Source organism: Amblyomma americanum, chromosome 4, assembly GCF_052857255.1.
Source record: "Amblyomma americanum isolate KBUSLIRL-KWMA chromosome 4, ASM5285725v1, whole genome shotgun sequence".
NCBI classification, from domain to species: domain Eukaryota; kingdom Metazoa; phylum Arthropoda; class Arachnida; order Ixodida; family Ixodidae; genus Amblyomma; species Amblyomma americanum.
This window is the reverse complement of record NC_135500.1, coordinates 128,243,226-128,263,531: the sequence shown is the minus strand read 5'-3', so window position 1 is coordinate 128,263,531 and position 20,306 is coordinate 128,243,226. Positions and strand designations below refer to the sequence as shown.

General features: G+C 50.0%; 1 protein-coding gene across 2 annotated transcripts in view; it reads left to right on the top strand.

Annotated features, from left to right (window-relative positions):
- LOC144128345 (dual specificity tyrosine-phosphorylation-regulated kinase 4-like) overlaps positions 1-20,306 on the top strand; it is a 213,570-nt gene that overhangs the window by 171,329 nt on the left and 21,935 nt on the right. For both annotated transcript variants that reach the window (XM_077661681.1, XM_077661680.1), the window contains exons 3-4: positions 10,538-10,755; positions 17,947-18,110. In XM_077661681.1, the coding sequence (XP_077517807.1) occupies positions 10,538-10,755; positions 17,947-18,110 (382 nt within the window). The remainder of the gene's footprint in view (positions 1-10,537; positions 10,756-17,946; positions 18,111-20,306) is intronic.

Below are 20,306 nucleotides of genomic sequence, written 5' to 3'. Positions count from 1 at the left end.
CGCGAGCATATCGCGACGAGCATCGGCGAACGCGGAGCAGCGAAGGAGCAGATGTTCTAGTGTTTCCACTGCACCGCATCCGTCACACACATCACTCGTCGCGATTCCGTGACGCACCCGTCGTTCCCCGGGCCACACGCAGCCAATGCGCGCGCGGAGGATCATTGCACGTTGCGACCGTGTAAGTGCGCGACAGCCGGTGACACTGTCGATGCGCTCACCTCCCGCGATGCGTGGGTCGGGGTGCTGCTTTCGGAGATGGTCGCACGCACGTCCTCCAGCGCAAGGGGCAGATCGCTGGCAGGTAGTTGGTGTGCAGCGGTCGCGAGGTCGTCAGCTTCTTCATTGCCTGCGATGCCGCAGTGACCGGGCACCCACTGTGCACGCACGGCACAACCTCTCTGCGCGAGGCGCTCGATGCGCGAGCGAATTTCCCGCACTAGTGGGGTACCGCGGCCGTTAGATTGCAGGCGGCTGAGGGCGGCGCGGGAGTCGCACAGCAGAGCACTCCTGGGCGGCGGAGGGCCGAGGGTGAGCAGCAGGTCCAGCCCGAGCCGGATCCCCATCAACTCCGCCGTGGTGGAGGAGCCCAGGAAGGTTGCGTGTTGCTGGCTGTGCAGTCGCAGGGCGGGGATGGTGGCCGCCGCAGCAAGGGAGCAGCTGTCGCGGGCCACTGAGCCGTCGGTGTACACGAGGAGATGGTCCTGGAGCTCCTCGTGTATGAGGGCTCTGGCCAGCTGCTGCACAGCGCAGAGGGGTGTGCTCCGCTTTCCCGCGATGCCGACGATCTCTCGCTGTACCTCCGAGGCAGCAGGCCAGGGCGCGCAGGAGCCGTAGGGGGGTGGGCCTTGGGTCAATTGCTCATACTCGAGCAGCGCCGCGCCCATTCGTGAGCGCGGGTGCGAGCGCATACGCTGCAGCAGCGAGCCGCCGTCCGGTGCGCGGTGAAGCCGGTCGATGTGATTCAGTGCCCTGCGCGCTGCTTGGAGCTCAAGGGGCCACGCTCCTGCCTCGGCCAACGTTGCGGCGCACTGCGAGTTTTTGGGCAGGCCTAGGCACGCGCGCAGGGACTTGCGGTGCTGAAGCTCGAGCTTCTTCCAGCACGGCTTGCGCACCGTGACGAGCGGCAGCGCATAGAGCACCGCCCCCAAAGCTGCGGCATTGTATAGACGCAGCGCGGCTTGCTGGGAGATGCCCTGGCCTCGAGCGGTGAGCTTGTGTAGGGAAGGGCTCCGGAATAATTTCGACCACCTGGGTGCTGTGCGATGTCAGTGGACGTTAAAGATCCCCCCCCCCCCCCCCCCAGTTGGGTGGGACGAGGTAGAGGGAGCGAAAGAAGAAAGGAAGAAGTGCCGTAGTGGAGACCACATATATCGGTGGACACCCGAACCGCGCCGTAAGGGGACGAGGTAAAGGAGGGAGTGAAAGAAGAAAGGAAGAAGTGCCGTAGTGGACGTCTCCACTACGGCACTCCTTTCTTCCTTTCTTCTTTCACTCCCTCTACCTCGTCCCTTACGTTGAATGAGATAAATACAATACAGAAAAGATAACACTGAGCAGAAAAATTAATGATCGACATATACAATGGTGGCTAATGCGGTTCTAAACTGAGTAATGTCTCCAATGCTGGCAATCGATCCGGGAAGGTGGTTCCAGTCTTTGGATGTTCGAGGAATGAAGGAGTTGCTGCATGTTTTCGTCCTGAGTGGAGCAATTCCAACCTTGTGTGCGTGGCCCAGACGAGATGAGATGTACGAAGGCGAAGGGATGAGTGCACTACGAATCTTGGGACAAATATGAAAAATTTTATGCAATTGAGCAAGTGCGGGAAAAGTTCCGACAAATAGCTAATGATGGTAGGTTTAACATGCGTTTTATTGATGATATGCTAGCAGTACGATGGTAGTTATGCAGAATGAAACGAACGGAGTTATTCTGTACAAGCTCCAGGGCATAGGTTAGGTTAGCACAGTTAGGGTCCCAAATGGATGCAGCGTATTCTAGTTTGCTACTGATTAGTGTCTTGTACAGAAGAACTTTAAGTGAGCTGGGGGCAGAAGAAAAATTACGGCGAAGATAACCAAGCATGCGATTAGCATTGTTAATTATGGTGTTAATTTGAAGGGACCAAGTAAGATCAGAAGAGATTTCGATGCCGAGATAACGATATGAAGTGACGGATTCGAGCGCACTGTTATTTAGGTAATAGACGCTAGGACTGCAGGAATTTCTAGAGACACGTAAGGCTTTACATTTAGATGTATTAAGGTACATTTTTTTAATTTTTTAATTGGTTTTTGGGGAAAGGAAATGGCGCAGTATCTGTCTCATATATCTTTGGACACCTAAACCGCGCCGTAAGGGAAGGGATGAAGGAGGGAGTGAAAGAAAGGAAGAATAGGTGCCGTAGTGGAGGGCTCCGGAATAATTTCGACCACCTGGCGATCTTTAACGTGCACTGACATCGCACAGCACACGGGCGCCTTAGCGTTTTTCCTCCATAAAAACGCAGCCGCCGCGGTCGGGTTCGAAAGGTCCATTTTCCACAAGTCACAACAATTAGTAATAGCATCCATATCACGTTGCAAGGCATTAGTACCGCCCGAACTGTTAATTTCCCGAACGACAACACAATCATCAGCAAATAAATTAATCTTCTACGCCATTTGCTTTCCTCAGAAACCAAAAACCTCCACCCACTTGGGGGGGGGGGGGGGGGGGGGGGAATCTTTAACGTGCACTGACATCGCAGAGCACACGGGCGCTTATGCGTTTCGCCTCCACCGAAACGCAGCCGCCGCGGTCGGGTCCGAACCCAGGAATTCCGGATCAGTAGCCGAGCACTCTAACCACTGAGCCACTGCGGCGGGTAACCGGGTCATTTGGCTTGTTGACTGCGCGGCAGGATGCGTCGTTTTTGGTGCAAAAAACTACACTGGCACGTTCGAGGGGATTCCTGCAATTCTGATTCCTCTCAGTGAGGACTCAATTGGGTCGTGAGCTGAGCTTGCCCAACCGGAATGATGCCGTCTATGAATTACAAGTCCAGATTTCTCGGGAAAATCATTTTGAATATTGGAAAAATGTAAGACGCTGTTATGGAAATATTAAATGTAATGGTCCATTATTTTGACACGTAGCAAAATATTTCTTTTGAAGTGTTTCCAGCGATCGCATCGAACATTAAAGACTGGCACAGAAAACCAATTGGGAACGCTTTTGACTATACCAAAAACCTGAATAGAAAAAAAAAACTACAGGACTGCCGTCGGTTGATCTACGGATATATTGATTGTTACAGTGAAATCTTCCATCATATGAAAAACTGCGTTCATAAACAGTTTCCCGCTCAAAGATGCTTTTGTCCAGAATTGCTAGGTATGTTTATTTTTGCGTGGCCGCTGGTTTTGTGATCATAAATTTAAGTGCGCTAGTACTTATTGTGGGCATTCTCTGCATTTAGCCGTTGTTTGTTTGTCTGTCTGTTTGTCTTAAGCCAGGTTTTAATGACAGGCTGCTCACCTGCCCAACCCAACCCAACCCAAGTAGCGCCGACGGCAACACCTGCCATAGAAGGCCAGTGACGCATCGCTTGACCGCTGCACCACTGCGCCAGGAGTGTTAGGAAGATTCCCGGGGATCTATGCATGAAGAGGATGACCAATTCCGCATATGAGGACATTAATTAACCCATTATCGCTATCCGAACAACTGCTGTCCGTGAACACTGGATCTGAAAAGAAAACCGAACTGCTCGTGCACCTAATTCGCATTTGGCTTAACTACGAAAATCGAGCATCATTTTTTTCGGTTACTGTGGCCGTACTGTCATTCCTCGAACCGCGTTAAATTTAGATTACTAATAAATGAACAGCAGCAACTTTACTTCACTGTCGCCAGATCCTATGGGCTCGAAAAAAAAGTACCGTAGTCCGCTCCTCCCTTCTTTCCCACTACCGTTACGATGAGCACTCTAAGACTCTAATAGGTTTCAGACAGTTACTGCGCCTTTAATTTTTAAAATCAAATTAACTGATTAACTATAATCACTCTGTACACGGAAGCCATTTCCCGGTTCCATTCTGAAAAGAAGACACCTAAACATTTTGAGTTTTGTCGATCGAGTGGACAGAGCTTCGTTGATAGCCTGAAGTAATAGTGGTTTATTGAAAGAAAGAAAGAAAGAGAAAGAAAGAAAGAAAGAAAGAAAGAAAGAAAGAAAGAAAGAAAGAAAGAAAGAAAGAAAGAAAGAAAGAAAGAAGGAAAGATGGTTCCCAGTGACACGGCGAGAAGGGCTAACAAATAGTATAAGGGTGCCTCGATGGCAGCGCCGCCTGGGTGGAGACAACTTCAGCGGCGCCGCCATAATGAATCACACGGTATCAGCGGCGCTTGCGTTCATGCTCTCGGCGCGCTTCAAAGAGCTTCAACTTGAACGGCCTTTTGCAGCGAGAGCTACACTGGGCTACCAGTCGAGCGTTTCGCGGTACATGGGAGAGGCCAGTTGTGATTCAATATGGCGGCGTCGCTTAAGTTGTCTTAATTCACCCGGCGCTGCAGCATCGAGGCACCCTAAACAGTACAAGTGCCGCGCGCCGCGAACGGAGCATTATAAAGACGGGCATGAGAAAAGAGAAATACATATTATGTAAATAGAAAAAATCCTTAATCCCCGATCCTTTATATTTTGTTTGCTTTGTAGGGGGCGCGATGGAGGACGCTTAAGCTTCGTTAGCCACCTTAGCTTCGTCTTTAAGAGTGCGACGTGACAGCGTGTTGCAGCGTTGCCAAGGTGCCCACGGAACACCATCGCCCGTTCGGCGCGACGCATGGCCCAATGGACAATTTAAGGAATGGACGCCTGTCTCACATATCTCGGTGGACACCCGAGCCGGGCCGTAAGGGAAGGAAAATAAAATGAAAATTGGTTTTAAGGAAAGGAAATGACGCCTGTCTCACAATTCTCGCTGGACACCCGTACCGCGCACCGTAAGGGAAGGGATTTACCTTCCCTTACGGCGCGGTTCAGGTGTCCACCGAGATGTGACACATACTGCGCCACTTTTCGTTCACGGCCAACGCCACCGACGCCGACGACACCGGCTTTTCTGCGACACGGGGCTCTTACTGCTGTCGCGTTAAAAACGAAGGATAAGATTTTTGCTAGCCCCGGCATCTGCCATCGATACTGAAGCACCGAGCTGGGGCAGCGGAAATAAAGGATAGGAGGCAGAAAAGAGAAATGAAATGGAGAACAGGGGCTAGGTTACGTAACTGTCAATTAGGAAAATTGTCAAAAACTTGTCACAAAGGTGTCAATAATAATAATAATTGGTTTTTGGGGGAAAGGAAATGGCGCAGTATCTGTCTCATATATCTTTGGACACCTGAACCGCGCCGTAAGGGAAGGGATAAAGGTGGGAGTGAAAGAAGAAAGGAAGAATAGGTGCCGTAGTGGAGGGCTCCGGAATAATTTCGACCACCTGGGGATCTTTAACGTGCACTGACATCGCACAGCACACGGGCGCCTTAGCGTTTTTCCTCCATAAAAACGCAACCGCCGCGGTCGGGTTCGAACCCGGGAACTCCGGATCAGTAGTCGAGCGCCCTAACCACTGAGCCACCGCGGCGGGGCTCACAAAGGTGTCAATAAGCCTCGCTCCTATTGGTCGGTTGTGGCCAGCGGCCATATTGCTTTTTTGCGTCATGGGTGGCTGCTGATGAGGTCACGAATATGACAGAAGTGATGACGTTGCACACCTAATTATGCAGGCGGTTATTGACAGTTTTTTTGTCACAGTTTTGAGGCTGTCAATTTGACCGTTGAGTTTGTGAAAGAAAATGGTGGCGGTGTACGCGGCCGTACGACTGAGGCGGCTGCGCGCGATCAACGGCGAAGGAGGGCGCACGAAGACGCGTTTGACTTGCCGGACGAGCTGTTTCGACGCCTTTTTCGACTGGAGAAGCAGACTGTGGAGTGGTTGTGCGACGAACTCGCCGATGAACTGGGAGGTTTGCGTGCGAGTGCGCTGTCGGTGCGACGGCAGGTGCTGTGTGCACTGCGGTTCTTTGCCACGGGCGGTTTTCAGGCTGCCGTTGGTTACGAGGCGTACGTCGGCATCGCACAACCGACGGTGAGCAAATGCGTGCGGCAGGTATTGGAGGCAATTTGTGAAGTTAGTGCGCAGAAGGGGTGGGTTCCGTCGTCACCTCTTTGACACACAGCTACATATAAACAAGACACGCTTATAAGCTGGCAAAGCACTTTATTTTTCCCAGCAAATGGCACTTCGTGTCGTCTTCTGTTTCCCATCCCAAGGGGAAAAAACAACCAACCACTCGTCATATACTGTAACGCCTCACCTTTTGGCATCTTTGACGTCGATCGAAAGAGCCGAACAACAGACTTCATCAAGTTGTCTTCATCGATTTCGTACCAAGCGCTTCTTGCAAGTTCGCTCGGTAGTCACGTAGCCTTCACTGCATTCGTTGAAATTTTTCTGTGCACTTAGGTCAACCGCACAGTAGGTCGATTCCAGACGCCGCGCAAAAAAAAACAACAATAACACGGCGTGAAACAGCTGCTTCTGTGCAAAGCGGCCTTTTTACTGCCGTCAGCACACCCACGCGGCACCGAAAGTTACCCACCAGTCAATTTAATAGCACAACTTCGACCGCTTTTTGTTTTGCTTAATATTCTCGAACTTTAAACACAATGTTTTGACAAAATAAAATATTAGTTATTTTCATCGCTGCTTATTTATTGCTTCTTTTTACAAAAAATTAAGCAGACGGCCCCTCGAATGCTCTCGGGGCGCTGCCCTGCTGTAATTGGCTGATTCCTCGACGCGTCACGTGGTGACGTCTCATCGTGACGTCATTTTGACGTCACTGTCAATAACTTGTGACATAATTTGTCACAGTTGCGTAATCTAGCCCCAGATTTGAGTAAGTCGTGAATGTTATGCAGCGACTGAAGGAAGAATGAAAAGGAAAGTGTACGGGCATGTCCACGTACTGGTTTGATCTGAGTCAGAATCGGTGCCACGTACGGAATCGGTGCCACCCCTACGCCAGTGGGGTTCCGGACTGGGAGCTCCAACCGCCGCTACAACCTCCTAAACAATTTCATTAAAATATTTTCACCACGAAAGAGGTGTGAGTGGAAACGATTGAACGAAGAGACGCACGTCGCAACAAGCGCGTACGCCGAAGCGACGACGCAAGTTTTAGCAACAGATACCCCAGTGGCAAGGAGCCCGTAATGTCCCTAGATCAGCTTTTCTTAGAAAATCGCTTTTTTTTTAGAAAAGCTCATGAAGGGACTTTAGGAGCCCGCACCGCAGTTGGCTAGAGCCCCTACATCCCAGCCCCTGAGGGTCAGGCCAAGCCCCAGTTACGGCCATAGTATAGACCTCCTGCATGTTTGCAAACAAACGAGGTGGCGCTGCAGTCGCTAGCGGGCTCGCGGTGGGCAAAAGGCCAGAGAGTGGCGTCGCGGAGAGGTGTTGAGCGCGGGTTTTGGTGGTGTGTGTTGGGTTTTATGGCACATAGGCAGCTAAGGCCATCATGCGCCAAACACAAGGTATAGAAAATTGTCTTGTGCTGGATTTTATACAAAAAAACAACAAACCGTTGATGTGAATGACCTAAAATTTTATTTCACATCACATAGTGAAGGTAAATGGCATAAATATTTTTAAAATGGCTAATGGTAAGAGCGCGGGTTTTCATGGCTTGTAGGCGCGTTTTCAGTTTCTGCGAATCGCAGCAGTGGTTGATGCTTTCAACTTAGTGATTTCTCGAAGTACACGCGCTCGCATTGGCCACGTGGGGCGTATTCAGAGAAATAGTTTGCCACTGTGTATTGTATATATGGTTAGTAGTTAAACAGAAAGCGTTTCTGCCGTTGATTTCTACGCAAGGCATTGAATAAAATAAAAAGGTTTTGACACTTTGCACTTGTCGGAATGATTTTACTTCTGAAAAGTAGTGAGGGGAAGCTCTGGCGTTGTTTCGGCGGAGCAGACGTGCGCTCTCCGTCTGTTGACACACGTGCCGCGCTGTGCGAAGACGGGACAGCGTCGTGTCCCCGATCTCCTCTGTCTCGCTTAAGCGCTGTTTTTAGCCGCAGGATCGCGCACCAGCCAGGCCGACCTCTACTGGTCGATTTGGTGAAAATTTGTGATTTACTTTATTTCCAATCCCTTCATTTGGTTTTCTGTTTCGTGACGAAAAATTATAGCAAAATATTCAACAGAGATCTCTAAATTACGCTTTTTAGATGTGTGGTCGTCGAAAATTGTGAGGTAATTTCTTTGATTTCTTTGAGGTTTTCTTTGATTTCAGTGCCGCATTTCTTTGACCAAAGCGAAAGCGAAGAGGCCATAAACGAGGCAATAAACTTTAAGGTTCGTTTCCTGACCTTTGACATTTTCTGCGATTGGCATTACTTACCCCGTCGTAATTTCGTAACGAATAAAATAGAATGATTCTATTTGTCGCAAACGATTCCTGAGACATCGAGGAGTGTAATAAATCTCTCGATTTTTTTTCCTACACGTGCAGTAATATATGTTAGTTATTTTTGTAAGAAACGTTTTCTTGCAACTATATGCATGCATAAGTACTGATCATCTAAAAGAAAGAATAGCGTCATCATACAGGACAAGGATTTGTGAACATGCGGGAATAAAAAAAATTGTGCCCGTTCTACACAATTATTTAAGGCCTTGGGGTGACTTGACGAGGGTGTTAATTATAATTACCCAACTGCACCAGGTAGAGCTAAAAATAAAACGCATTACTGAAACTAGCGTAGCAATTTCATATTTGCACCAAATCTAGTTACATATCACACGAAAACACTTTTCTTTGCCGCGTCCCCTCTCAATCTCGCAACGTGTGTCTGTTAGTAGCCCGGCTGCGGCTGGTTCTTTCTAAACAAGCTGCACGATCATGTACTACCTCATGAAAGAGCTTATGACACATGCATGTCGCAATGAAAAAGCATGTGGCTTTTAGCACACTTAAGGTATGCTTTTCTAAGCACGCCAATGTGACCGCGCAAGATTGACACAACTTACCAAACTTCCTTCTACTTGAATCAAATAATTACGTCAGTCTTATTAAGAAGCACTTTCAAGTAAATATTAAATGCCATAAAACATGCTGTGCTGTTAACAAAAGAACGCATTGGTGGCGAGTGAACCTGCTGGCGCTCCGTGCACACTGGCTCAAGGTGATAAATACGTGTGCAGCTACATATGTGTTTTTTTCTTTCCTTGCGCAGTTATAAGCGTACTATGCTGATGTTCAGGTGAATGAACACAGCGACTTGCATGTTATTTAAGTACATTGAGTGGTAGTGCCGATCGACTCCCAGACATCGCGCTTTACTACCGCAGCCCATTCCCTGTTAGCCAGTTTCCTAATGCGGTATTTATCTGCGACCCGCCGCGGTGGCTCAGTGGTTAGGGCGCTCGGCTACTGATCCGGAGTTCCCGGGTTTGAACTCGACCGCGACAGCTTCTCGCGTTCTTCAGGAATCTCAGGGGTTCTAGACACGGCAATAACTTGCAAACACGCGACTTCTTTTCTGGTGCCTACTCAAAAGCCATTTTGTCAATTTTGTGCCCTGAAAAAAAAAAAAATACCCGCCGCGGTGGCTCAGTGGTTAGGGCGCTCGGCTACTGGTCCGGAGTTCCCGGGTTCGAACCCGACCGCGGCGGCTGCGTTTTTATGGAGGCAAAACGCTAAGGCGCCTGTGTGCTGTGCGATGTCAGTGCACGTTAAAGATACCCAGGTGGTCGAAATTATTCCGGAGCCCTCCACTACGGCACCTCTCTCTTCCTTTCATTTTTCACTCCCTCCTATATCCCTTCCCTTACGGCGCGGTTCGTGTCCAACGATATATGAGACAGATAATGCGCCATTTCCTTTCCCCAAAATCCAATTATTTATCTGCGCGAAACATATCGAGGCTAATTTAAATTTCCTTTCATGCTACTACGCGGATCCAATAGTGACGCAGCTGGTCAGTATACATGCTGCTTCTGCAGTGCGCAGGCATGATGCAGCCGCCGGTATCTGCGGCAGCTGCGGTATACAGGCACGGGCAGGCCGAACCTGTTTTGCCTACCATGCGAAAGTCGCTGCTGACATCAGCGCCACCGCATCCTCGTGACGTGACACCTTCGTGACAGAGAGCGTGGCACGACCCTCTGAGCTCACTTTCAGCTTGTACAGAGCACGTGGAGGACAGCGTTTCAGCGGCGTGTGGAAAGGTGTACACTTAGAATAAGTTAAGCGCTGTCGGCGACAACGGACTGGTGGTCTATTTGATTCGGGCTTTAAGACGGTGAGTTGAAATCGTAGCGCGTTGCCGGGTGGGTCTGTTATTGCCATTTTTCAGTGCTGAAAACATCATGGTGCGCGCTGGTGATAAATGCATGCCTTCAAACGTAAGTCGCGGTCTATCTTCTCAGCTCCATGCGGAAAGGTATAAACGTGCATTTACTTTCTCGTTTAACCGCAGTGCGGCGTGCCGGAGCCAGAGCTGCAGTAACAACAACAACAATAACGGCATCATGAGCGGCGTCGGCAGCGTGTCCGAGCTGCGCGGCAGCAACCTGGAGTCGGCTTGCAACGGCGTGGCGGCGGCCCTTCCTACCGGGGACGGCCACCGCAGAAGGCAGTCGCCGGACGGACCAAACGTCGACCCGCACGGACGCCGGCTACCCCTCTCACCCGCTGGTAAGGCTTCCAGCTGCTGAGCGGAATCTTTTTTTCTTTTTTCTAATGCACACATGCATCCTATTTTACCGGCCGCGCTGGCTCACTGGTTAAGGCGCTCGTCTACTGAGCCGGAGTTCCCGGGATTGAACTCGACCGCGGCGGCCGCGTTTCGATGGAGGCGAAACGCAAAAGGCGTCCGTGTGCTGTCCGATGTCAGCGCACGTTAAAGTCCCCAGGTGATCGAAATTACTCCGGAGCCCTACACAACGGCACTTCTCTCTTCCTTTCAATCCCTCCTTTAAGAAAAATTAGCTGCGGTGCAAATACTGCTGAACCTGGTTTGCTGTGGCGTATCGGGCAAGTAGACGCGGCTTGGCGTCTGTAACGTTGAGTGCGTTCCGCACACTGGATAGGCAGCGCGCCCATCCCGCCACCCTGGCAGCAAATGGTTAATCGCGAGAGGTTGGTCACCCAATGAACGCTGCGGCCTATTGCTGCAGTGCCGAGTGTCTGCCGCAACAATGTCAGCGCTAACGCATGCAGCCCACATCTCTCGCTCACCACCACCACGTACCTCAAAGCGCGATTGAGGCCACCACTGACACAGGGAGCCAGTTATGCGCCTTCCTTTCTTCAAACTCATCGAAGTCTAGACCGTTGTCAACGCTAACGCCAATGAACGCAATGAACACCGACGGCAACAGAGGCGAGCGCTCGGTTTCGGCGGTGGTGGTGGTGAAAGGCCTTTATTGAATGAAAGAGGTGAGGCTCTTTAAAGAGCCCCGCAATGGGTGGAGTCGTTATTCCGGGACCCCATTGGTCGAAGCCGCCAGCTTAGCCCTCTTGACCGAAACCTTTTGGGCCTGAAGGTCCGAACAGCCAAGCAGGGCCGCCTCCCATTCCTCTCTCGTAGGGTTGGGGTGGGGGGAGTGAGCTGAGTTGCGCTGGCAAGCCCAAACCATGTGGTAGGTGTCAGCCACCTCCCCACACTGTTTGCACCTGCCAATGAACGCGGGATCGAAGTGTTTTAGTACTGCCGGGCACAGCATTGTGTTCGCGAATAATCGGAGTAGAACGCGTTCGTTTACTTTCCCAGTCCCTTTGCAGGGGCCGGGTAGAGGCGATGCCTATCCTTATAATAGGACGTGATAGCTTTGAAGGAGAGTAAGCAGCAACATTCAGGTTCCAGGTGAACGCCCGGTGAATGAGTGCTCGGGCCGCCGCGTCTGCAGCTTCGTTTCCTGCTAGGCCCTGATCCATGGCCCGGAGTCCAAACCAGGCAGCGGGGAGTAGGATCGGTATCCCGGCTGCAGTTCCTTAGTATTCGTTCAGCTAGTGGAGTTATCCGGCCAGCCTCATAATTGCGACATGCCGAACGCGAGTCTGTTATGTGTTTGGATTTTGAATCAGAAGCAGCTAGGGCGATGGCAACCTCTTCAGCTTGTGTTGTGCCTGGAGCTCGAAAGGAGAGCCCATCCACCTGTATTTCTTGATGTATGACCGCGGCCGTGTACCACCCCCCGTGGGTCGGCCCAGCTACATCTACGTAAAAGACACCTTGTTTGTTGCCATAGTGGTGCGCTAAGGCTTCCGCCCTAGCCTGACGACGACCACTATGATCCTCCTTGTCCATCTTAGTGGGGAGGGGTCGAACTCTGACGGCGCGTCTCCAGAGTTCGAGCACTCGGACCCGCTCCTGAATGTGAAAATCATGTTGGATGTGAAGGCGGGCTAGCAAGTGCCGACCCGACTTCGTTTGGGCTGGCCTCGTGTATTGATTTGTGAGATGGGCTTCCTTGAGCTCCTGAAAAGTGTTCACCACTCCCAACGCAAGAAGTCTGGCATTGGAGGTGGCCACAGGAAGGTCAAGTGCCCTCTTCATCATTTTGCGGAGTACTACCTCAACTTTGTCTTCGTCGTGTTTCCACAAGTGTAGATAAGGGACCGAATAGAGGATTCGGCTGATTACGAAAGCATGGGCCAGCCGCACGGCATCCCTGCTTCGCAAACCCGCTCTCTTGTTGGAAACGCGATGGACCATACGGCCTACTTGGTCTCCAACTTTGCGGAGTTTGTGCAATGTTGTGTCTACCCTTCTTTCGTTATGGATGAAGAAGAGCCCGAGTATTCGAATCTCTTTGTTACGGCGGCGGCGGCGGCGGCTCGGTGACGTTACAGCTGCCATGTAATTTCTCCTCGGTTCATCGTCAAACTCGTTCACACGGCGAAGAAGCTATGGAGGGTAGTAGTAAAGCATTCGCTTTAAAATGACTCCCGTGTGGTGCGCGATGTCATTGCGCGACATTATTCCGAAGCCGTTCACTACGGCACCTATTTCTCTCTTTCCTCTTCCATTCCCAACTTCCTCTCTTCCTTTACGGCGCGGTTGAGGTGTCCACCGAGGAATGAGAGAGCTACTAGGCCATTTCTTTTCCTCAAAAAAACAATTTTCAGTTCAGAAAATGTAAGCGTCCGCACTGCAGAGGCTACGTCAGGGGGTCACGTGATTGATGCCATATCGAAAGCGCACGCTGAAAATTATTAGTCGAGAACTTATCCTCGTGCCAATTTCATGTATTGGGCTGAAACTTGGAGGCCATCCAGAAAATTTGAAATGAGATTTGGTTTGGTTTATGGTTTATGGGGGTTTAACGTCCCAAAGCGACTCAGGCTATGAGGGACGCCGTAGCGAAGGTCTCCGGAAATTTCGACCACCTGGGGATCTTTAACGTGCACTGACATCGTACAGTGCACGGGCCTCTAGAATTTCGCCTACCGCCGCAATGGGGATCGAACCCGCATCTTTCGGGTCAGCAGCCGCGGGCGATAACCACTGAGCCACCGCGGCGATTAAAGAGGGAAGATTATGAAACAAAAAAATTGGCTGTGGTTTAGCTCTGGTTAACCCTAGTTGAATTGCGAAAGCTTCGTTTCCTCGGCACGTCGTCTACACAGCGTCTCATTCCGACGCTCTCGAGAACTCAAACCGGTCTCTTCCACAGTTGAAGAGTCACTCCGGAACGTGGCACGACTTCTAGCCGCATCTTCGTTACGACGCTTCTCGAGTCGTGCGGCGCGTTCTTCTGGCGTCTCTTGAGCGCGTTCTCTTCCTCGCTTCGTTATGTCGTTGTTGCGTCTCTTTCGCTCTCTCCATAACGACTACAATACACTTAACGCTGTTCGAGCTAATACAGGGAGAGAGGCAGTAGTGGTGGTCTGTGTCTCAGTTCACATCGCATTCGTTAACCACAACTGCCCACAGACGCGTACATCACAGGCGCTGCAACTGAGACAGACCACCAAGGCGAAGCGCATATATATACGGGGTGTCCCAGATAACTTGGACCAAGATTTTTATAACTAAGCGTTCTTCAGAATTGAAATCGCGTGGATGTGGTTAATTAAGGCTGATCTAAACTTACAGTACTATTTTTATTGTCGTACTTAAATAATTAGTCGAGATAAATTAATTAACTTTTTAAATACAGCTTGAAACGTTCAGGCGTCATTGGGAAATTTGTGGAGCTCCACAAATATTGTCCAACACAGATATTTCCAACGAGATAGACTTAGCGTGGCCGTTTTATTTGTGGAAAAACGAAAGCCCGCGGAGTTTAAAGAATACCACGTGACAGCGCGCTCCATGCGCCCGAACTCGCCGCGATTGCAGCGCTCTCATTCGGGCTTTCTAATAATAATAATTAATAATTGGTTTTTTGGGGAAAGGAAATGGCGCAGTATCTGTCTCATATATCGATGGACACCTGAACCGCGCCGTAAGGGAAGGGATAAGGGAGGGAGTGAAAGAGGAAAGGAAGAAGGAGGTGCCGTAGTGGAGGGCTCCGGAATAATTTCGACCACCTGGGGATCTTTAACGTGCACTGACATCGCACAGCACACGGGCGCCTTAGCGTTTTTCCTCCATAAAAACGCAGCCGCTGCGGTCGGGTTCGAACCCGGGCGGGCTTTGTAAAAAACATCGCTCGCTTCGCGCCTTTCGTGCTGCACACGACAGAGCTTCACGTTGTGATTGGTTCCAAGATAAGCGCCAGTGGGTTCGGGCGGCAGTTGAAAGTCGGCTCTCGTTTCTGCGGCGATAATAGCGCTCTCACGCGACCAGATTGTTGAATGCGTCGCCAGCTGCCGTCGGTAACGTCAGAGCCGAACAAAAAGAGAAGCCTTTCTCGTAAGCGAAGAGAAGGCGCGGCGCTGGCAACGTTTTTTTGCAAATCACGGAGGAGAGCGCTGTAATCGCGGCGCATTCTGCCGCACGGAGCGCGCTGTCACGTGGTATTTTTTGAACTCCGCGGGCGTTCGTTTTTCCCGAATAAAAACGGCCACGCTAAGGCTATCTCGTTGGAAGTGCCTGGGTTGGGCGTTATTTATGGAGCTCCACAACTTTCCTATTGACGCCTGACCGTTTCAAAATATATTTTTAAAAATAATTTATACTGAATAATTATTCAAGTAAAACGACCAAAAAATGTACTGAAACTTTAGGTAAACCCTAACAGCATCCACGCGATTTCAGTTCCGAAGAGCGCTTACGTTTTTTTAATATCTTGGTACAAGTTAGATAGATAGATTGTTGCCAGGAAAAAAGAAAAGTGCACAGGCCGGCTCACTGGCTCAAGAAGAGCCACAATCGCTACCGCGTGCAGAAGTAGGAGAGTTGAAAGATGGGATAGAAGGACAGGATAGTAAAGACGCGCTAAAGACAAGGCCGATACCGGAGGTAGTGCATTACCGGGCCAACCGGTGGCGGGAGTGAAGCATCCTTCAAACTCTCCGCCACATTTCCAAAAATAAGTCCAATTGGACCCGTAACAGATACTCCACGGGGTCCGGACATTCGCTTGGTCCAAGTTAGCTGGGACACCCTGTATAAATATATACCCCCCGCGAGGCGGCACCTCCTCTCCCTCTACCCCAGCGGAGCACCTCTGGTGGAGCGAGCGGCGAAGGCAGCGGCATCGACGGCGGCGCCATCTGTTGGAGCGCGGCTGCGGCGTTGCTAGGCAACGGCGGCTCAAGGTCGTTCGTCGGCCACGGCATACGGATGAAGTGCGCGACGAGCCGAAATGGCTCGCTGGCTGGCGTAGTAAAGCTTCCGCTTTAAAACGAGTTAATGATAGTTCGAAATAACGCGAGGTAGTGGACTTAGAACATGCAAGCGCAGGGCAGGCAGCCGGCAGTCCATTCGAGCGTCTCGTCGAACACCTCGTAAAGGCAACGTCGTCGTGGCTGGCAGGGAATGAGTTGCCAATTTGATGACGAGAAGAAAAATCTGCTGAGGTGGGTATAGAATATAGGCGACAGGTGGCGCACAGCAGGGGAAATTGACGGTCAAGCATTAAGAGAGGCCTTCTCTCCGCGTTGGACTTAGTCATCATACTTGTCCGGTTCGGACGGATTTCGCTGGGAAGTTCCCCGGGGATCCTTCTGCGAACCCAAGTTTTGCGCTCCAGGAGGGATGGGCAGTGACCGCGGGTGTAAATGCGACAGCGGCCGCTTGGCTTGGAAATGACTATGTAGCGACGAAGCATGGCTTTGACTCGCTACAAGCAACCACTGCGAAAGTCACAAATTAAATTTGGCTGTTTGAGCCGCCGCGGTGGCACAGTGGTTAAGGCGCTCGTCTACTGAGCCGGAGTACCCGGGTTCGAACCCGACCGCGGCGGCCACGTTTCGATGGAGGCGAAACGCTGTGCGATGTGAGTGCACATTAAAGATCCCCAGGTGGTCGAAATTATTCTGGAGACCTTCACTACGGCACCACTTTCTCTCTTTCTTCTTTAAATCTCACCTTTCTCCTTTCCCTTACGGCGCGGTTCCCGACTCCCATGTGAGACAGTTACTGCATTTACTTTCCTAAAAAAAAACATGTCTGTATGGTCGTATAGCTCACCGGCGCGGATAGCATCTGCGTATTTGAGATTTATGCAGTCCTTAACTGCAAACGACGTTCTCCACATTGCATCCCAAGTACATGTTGTAATCATTAAACTTGACTTCTGTTTGTAATACTCCCAGTTTATACGGACGGCCTAATTTTACAGCGTTACTTAATGCTTCGCAATAAGTTTTTCCCGCAGAGTATACTCGTACCCGTAACGCATAGCTGTCAGTAGCACCGTTTCGTCGAGATTTGACGCACCAATGCGACGAAGTATAAACCGTTGCTTTACTTTTCACAACCAGTGGTCGTTGTCAGCCATGAGTAAGATGTATCACTGACTCGCTCATTAATGGCGGGCACGCGATGTCTTGCTGCTCATGAGCCAGCATGGCAAGCGATGTGTATATGACACGACCACTGACTCTCTTTCCTTCTGCTGCTTTCTCCTTATCTCTAGCTCATTTTCCTGCCCCCTCTATAGTCTCGTACAGTTGTGGCTAAGTGCCCTCATGTGACGAGGCAGTTACGAGAGCTGCCAAAGATTCGACTCCTTCCCGCCGCGGTGGCTCAGTGGTTAGAGCGCTCGGCTACTGATCCGGAGTTCCCGGGTTCGAACCCGACCGCGGCGGCTGCGTTTTTATGGAGGAAAAACGCTAAGGCGCCCGTGTGCTGTGCGATGTCAGTGCACGTTAAAGATCCCCAGGTGGTCGAAATTATTCCGGAGCCCTCCACTACGGTACCTCTTCTTCCTTTCTTCTTTCACTCCCTCCTTTATCCCTTCCCTTACGGCGCGGTTCAGGTGTCCAACGATATATGAGAGAGATACTGCACCATTTCCTTCCCCCAAAAACCAATTTTCAATTTTCAAAGATGGTCATTACCCGCCGCGGTGGCTCAGGGGATAGGGCGCTCGACTACTGATCCGGAGTTCCCGGGTTCGAACCCGACCGCGGCGGCTGCGTTTTTATGGATGAAAAACGCTAAGGCGCCCGTATGCTGTGCGATGTCAGTGCACGTTAAAGATCCCCAGGTGGTCGAAATTATTCCGGAGCCCTCCACTACGGCACCTCTTCTTCCTTTCTTCTTTCACTCCCTCCTTTATCCCTTCCCTTACGGCGCGGTTCAGGTGTCCAACGATATATGAGACAGATACTGCGCCATTTCCTTTCCCCCCCAATACCAATTATTATTATTATTTTTGAAGAGCCTCTCTCCTGTGCCCGCAAGCACATGTGTGGACGAAACACGAGGCCTGCACCCTTTCTGAAACTGCCTCGTCACTCCATGTAAATTCTTGTCCGATCGCGCAGAGGCCATCCTGTACTACGGCACCCGGCTGAGCAACTACGAGCGGACCGAGGTGTCCCAGTACCGTGACATCTGGTACCTGGGCCTCGACGCCAGCAAGATCGAGTTTGACGAGGGGGCCGGCCAGAACGGCGGATACGACGACGAGACCGGCTCCTACATCAAGGTACTGCACCCGCTTGACAGCTTCCTATCTCTTATCCGAGTCTTCCGATTGATCGATCAGCCGATGCGTGAACAGTCATCTAATTCCTCTCAGGCAGGAAGCTGGGCTATTTGGCGTTTTGATTGAGAGGACATAGTAGTATAGCGCCAAAAACAGAGGCACAAGGATCGAAGAAGACAACACAAGCGCTAGTGCTGTCTTCTATCCTTTTGTCCCTGTTTTAAGCTCTACTACTATGTCCTCTGAATACAATTTCTGAAGGACAAGCTTAAAGGACTATAGACACCTAATTTAATTGCATGTTTCTTCTTTAAAATGATGCGTTAGATATTAGAATACATGGATCACCGCGTGCTACTCGCCTACGACCGCTTAATAATTGGTATTTGAATTTCTTGTGTCATGCTGTTTCCGTTTACGTTTCATCAACCTAACGGTGGCTGTGACGTGCAGTTGGTCTTTAGGTTACGTGAGGCACGTAAAAACTGCAGTATAAATGAAAGAGGCACGTAAAAAGTGCAGTATAAACGCTGATACGCAGTTTTAGCCCCGTACAGCACTTCAACCAGCCTTCATCAAGAGCTAGAATTAAGACAAACGACGTATCAGCAGTTATATTGCCGTTCTTTTGGTGCCTCACATGACCTGAATTCCAAGTACACGTCACACCTATCGTTCGCTTGATGAAACCGAGCCAGCGTCACGAAAAAATTAAATTATGAATTATTTAGCGGTCGTAGGCGAATTCCACTAGGTGTTTCATGCTTGCCAATATCTAAAAAGAAGAAAACACGAAAGCAAAAATTTCATGTCTGTAGTCCTTTAATTTGAGAGATATGGGAGAGATTTTTGTCCTTCAGTGGGCGTTGTCAGGCTGATGATGATGATGAAAGGCTAGAGAGGTCAACAAGGCTAGTATTGACCAGTGCATCTCAGAAGGGGCAAGTATCCAGGCGGGAAACTTCACTGCCATCCATCCATTCGAAAAGCGCCTGGCGTCGCTGAAAAATAAGACTTAGGACATAAGCCCTTGCGGAGACTCCTAAGCAGGGCGAACTTTCTGACGAAGTTTCTATGAGGCATAAATAAAGTGGCTGGTGAAAATCCACAAGATGTGCATATACTTATTCCACTTCGGTTGCGCGATCGCGTACCACGGACTTTAGAATTGTTCTTTTTCATAGTGCATGCCGCTAGTTAATTTGAATACCGAAATGTTCAGCGATTGATTTTGGAAATTCCTCGCTAAATGTGCTTAAAAGGCTACATTGGATAAGATCACAGTGGCTACCATGTACACTACTATAAGTACTAACCTTAATGCTCTCCTGTTATAAAATATGAATTTGCGACGAGTATGAGTCGTCAAGGCTAATTTGCAGGCTGAAAAAGCGAAATGAAGTTTCACTGAAAAAACTGCTCAACAAGAAACTTGCAACGTAGCACGCTCCGTCTCCTTTCTCGAGCTCCACTCTCCCTAAAAAACTTTTCATCCCTAAATGCAGCTTCCACTAAGCATACCGTTGCTATCATGAGCAGATATTTCTTGCCGAGCAAGCCTTTGCTTTCTTAAGCAGAGCTCTGCCTGCGTCTTTGAAGAGTGCTGTGGAGAAATATAGAATTAGCGTCACAGAACACAGATCTAATAGCACACGATATATACCCCGTTAACTCTGCACCGCAGCAGGGGTTCAAGCTTCATGTCCCTGCACTCGAGCGACGGAAGAACAGCTTCCCATAAAAAAATATTACAACCTTTGTCCGTAAAGTTTCGAGACTGATTTATTTTTTTTTAAAGAATGATTACCCAAAACAAATGCTGGTGCGTATGTGTAGTGCCATCTTTTCGGGCTAACCTGAGATATTTATGTTAATTGCTGTGGCAGCAGATAGATGTAACTACATGTAGAAAAATACGCTGTCACTAGTCGTCTGCGGATTGTACTGTGAGTGAGCCTGGAGAGATGGACGTCCACCTCGAACAGCGTGTAAACAGAAAATTCTGTGTGAAGCTTGGAAAGACAGCCACACAGACGTGTGAGCTCCTTCGTGACGCTTACGGCAGCGAAATTATCGCGGGCGCGAGTTTTCGAGTGGCACAAGAGGTTCTTTTCGAGGAGAACGTCGGTGGAAGACGACACAAGGCAGGGACGCCTATCAACCTCTCGGAATGAAAACAACGTGGCTCGGATCAGG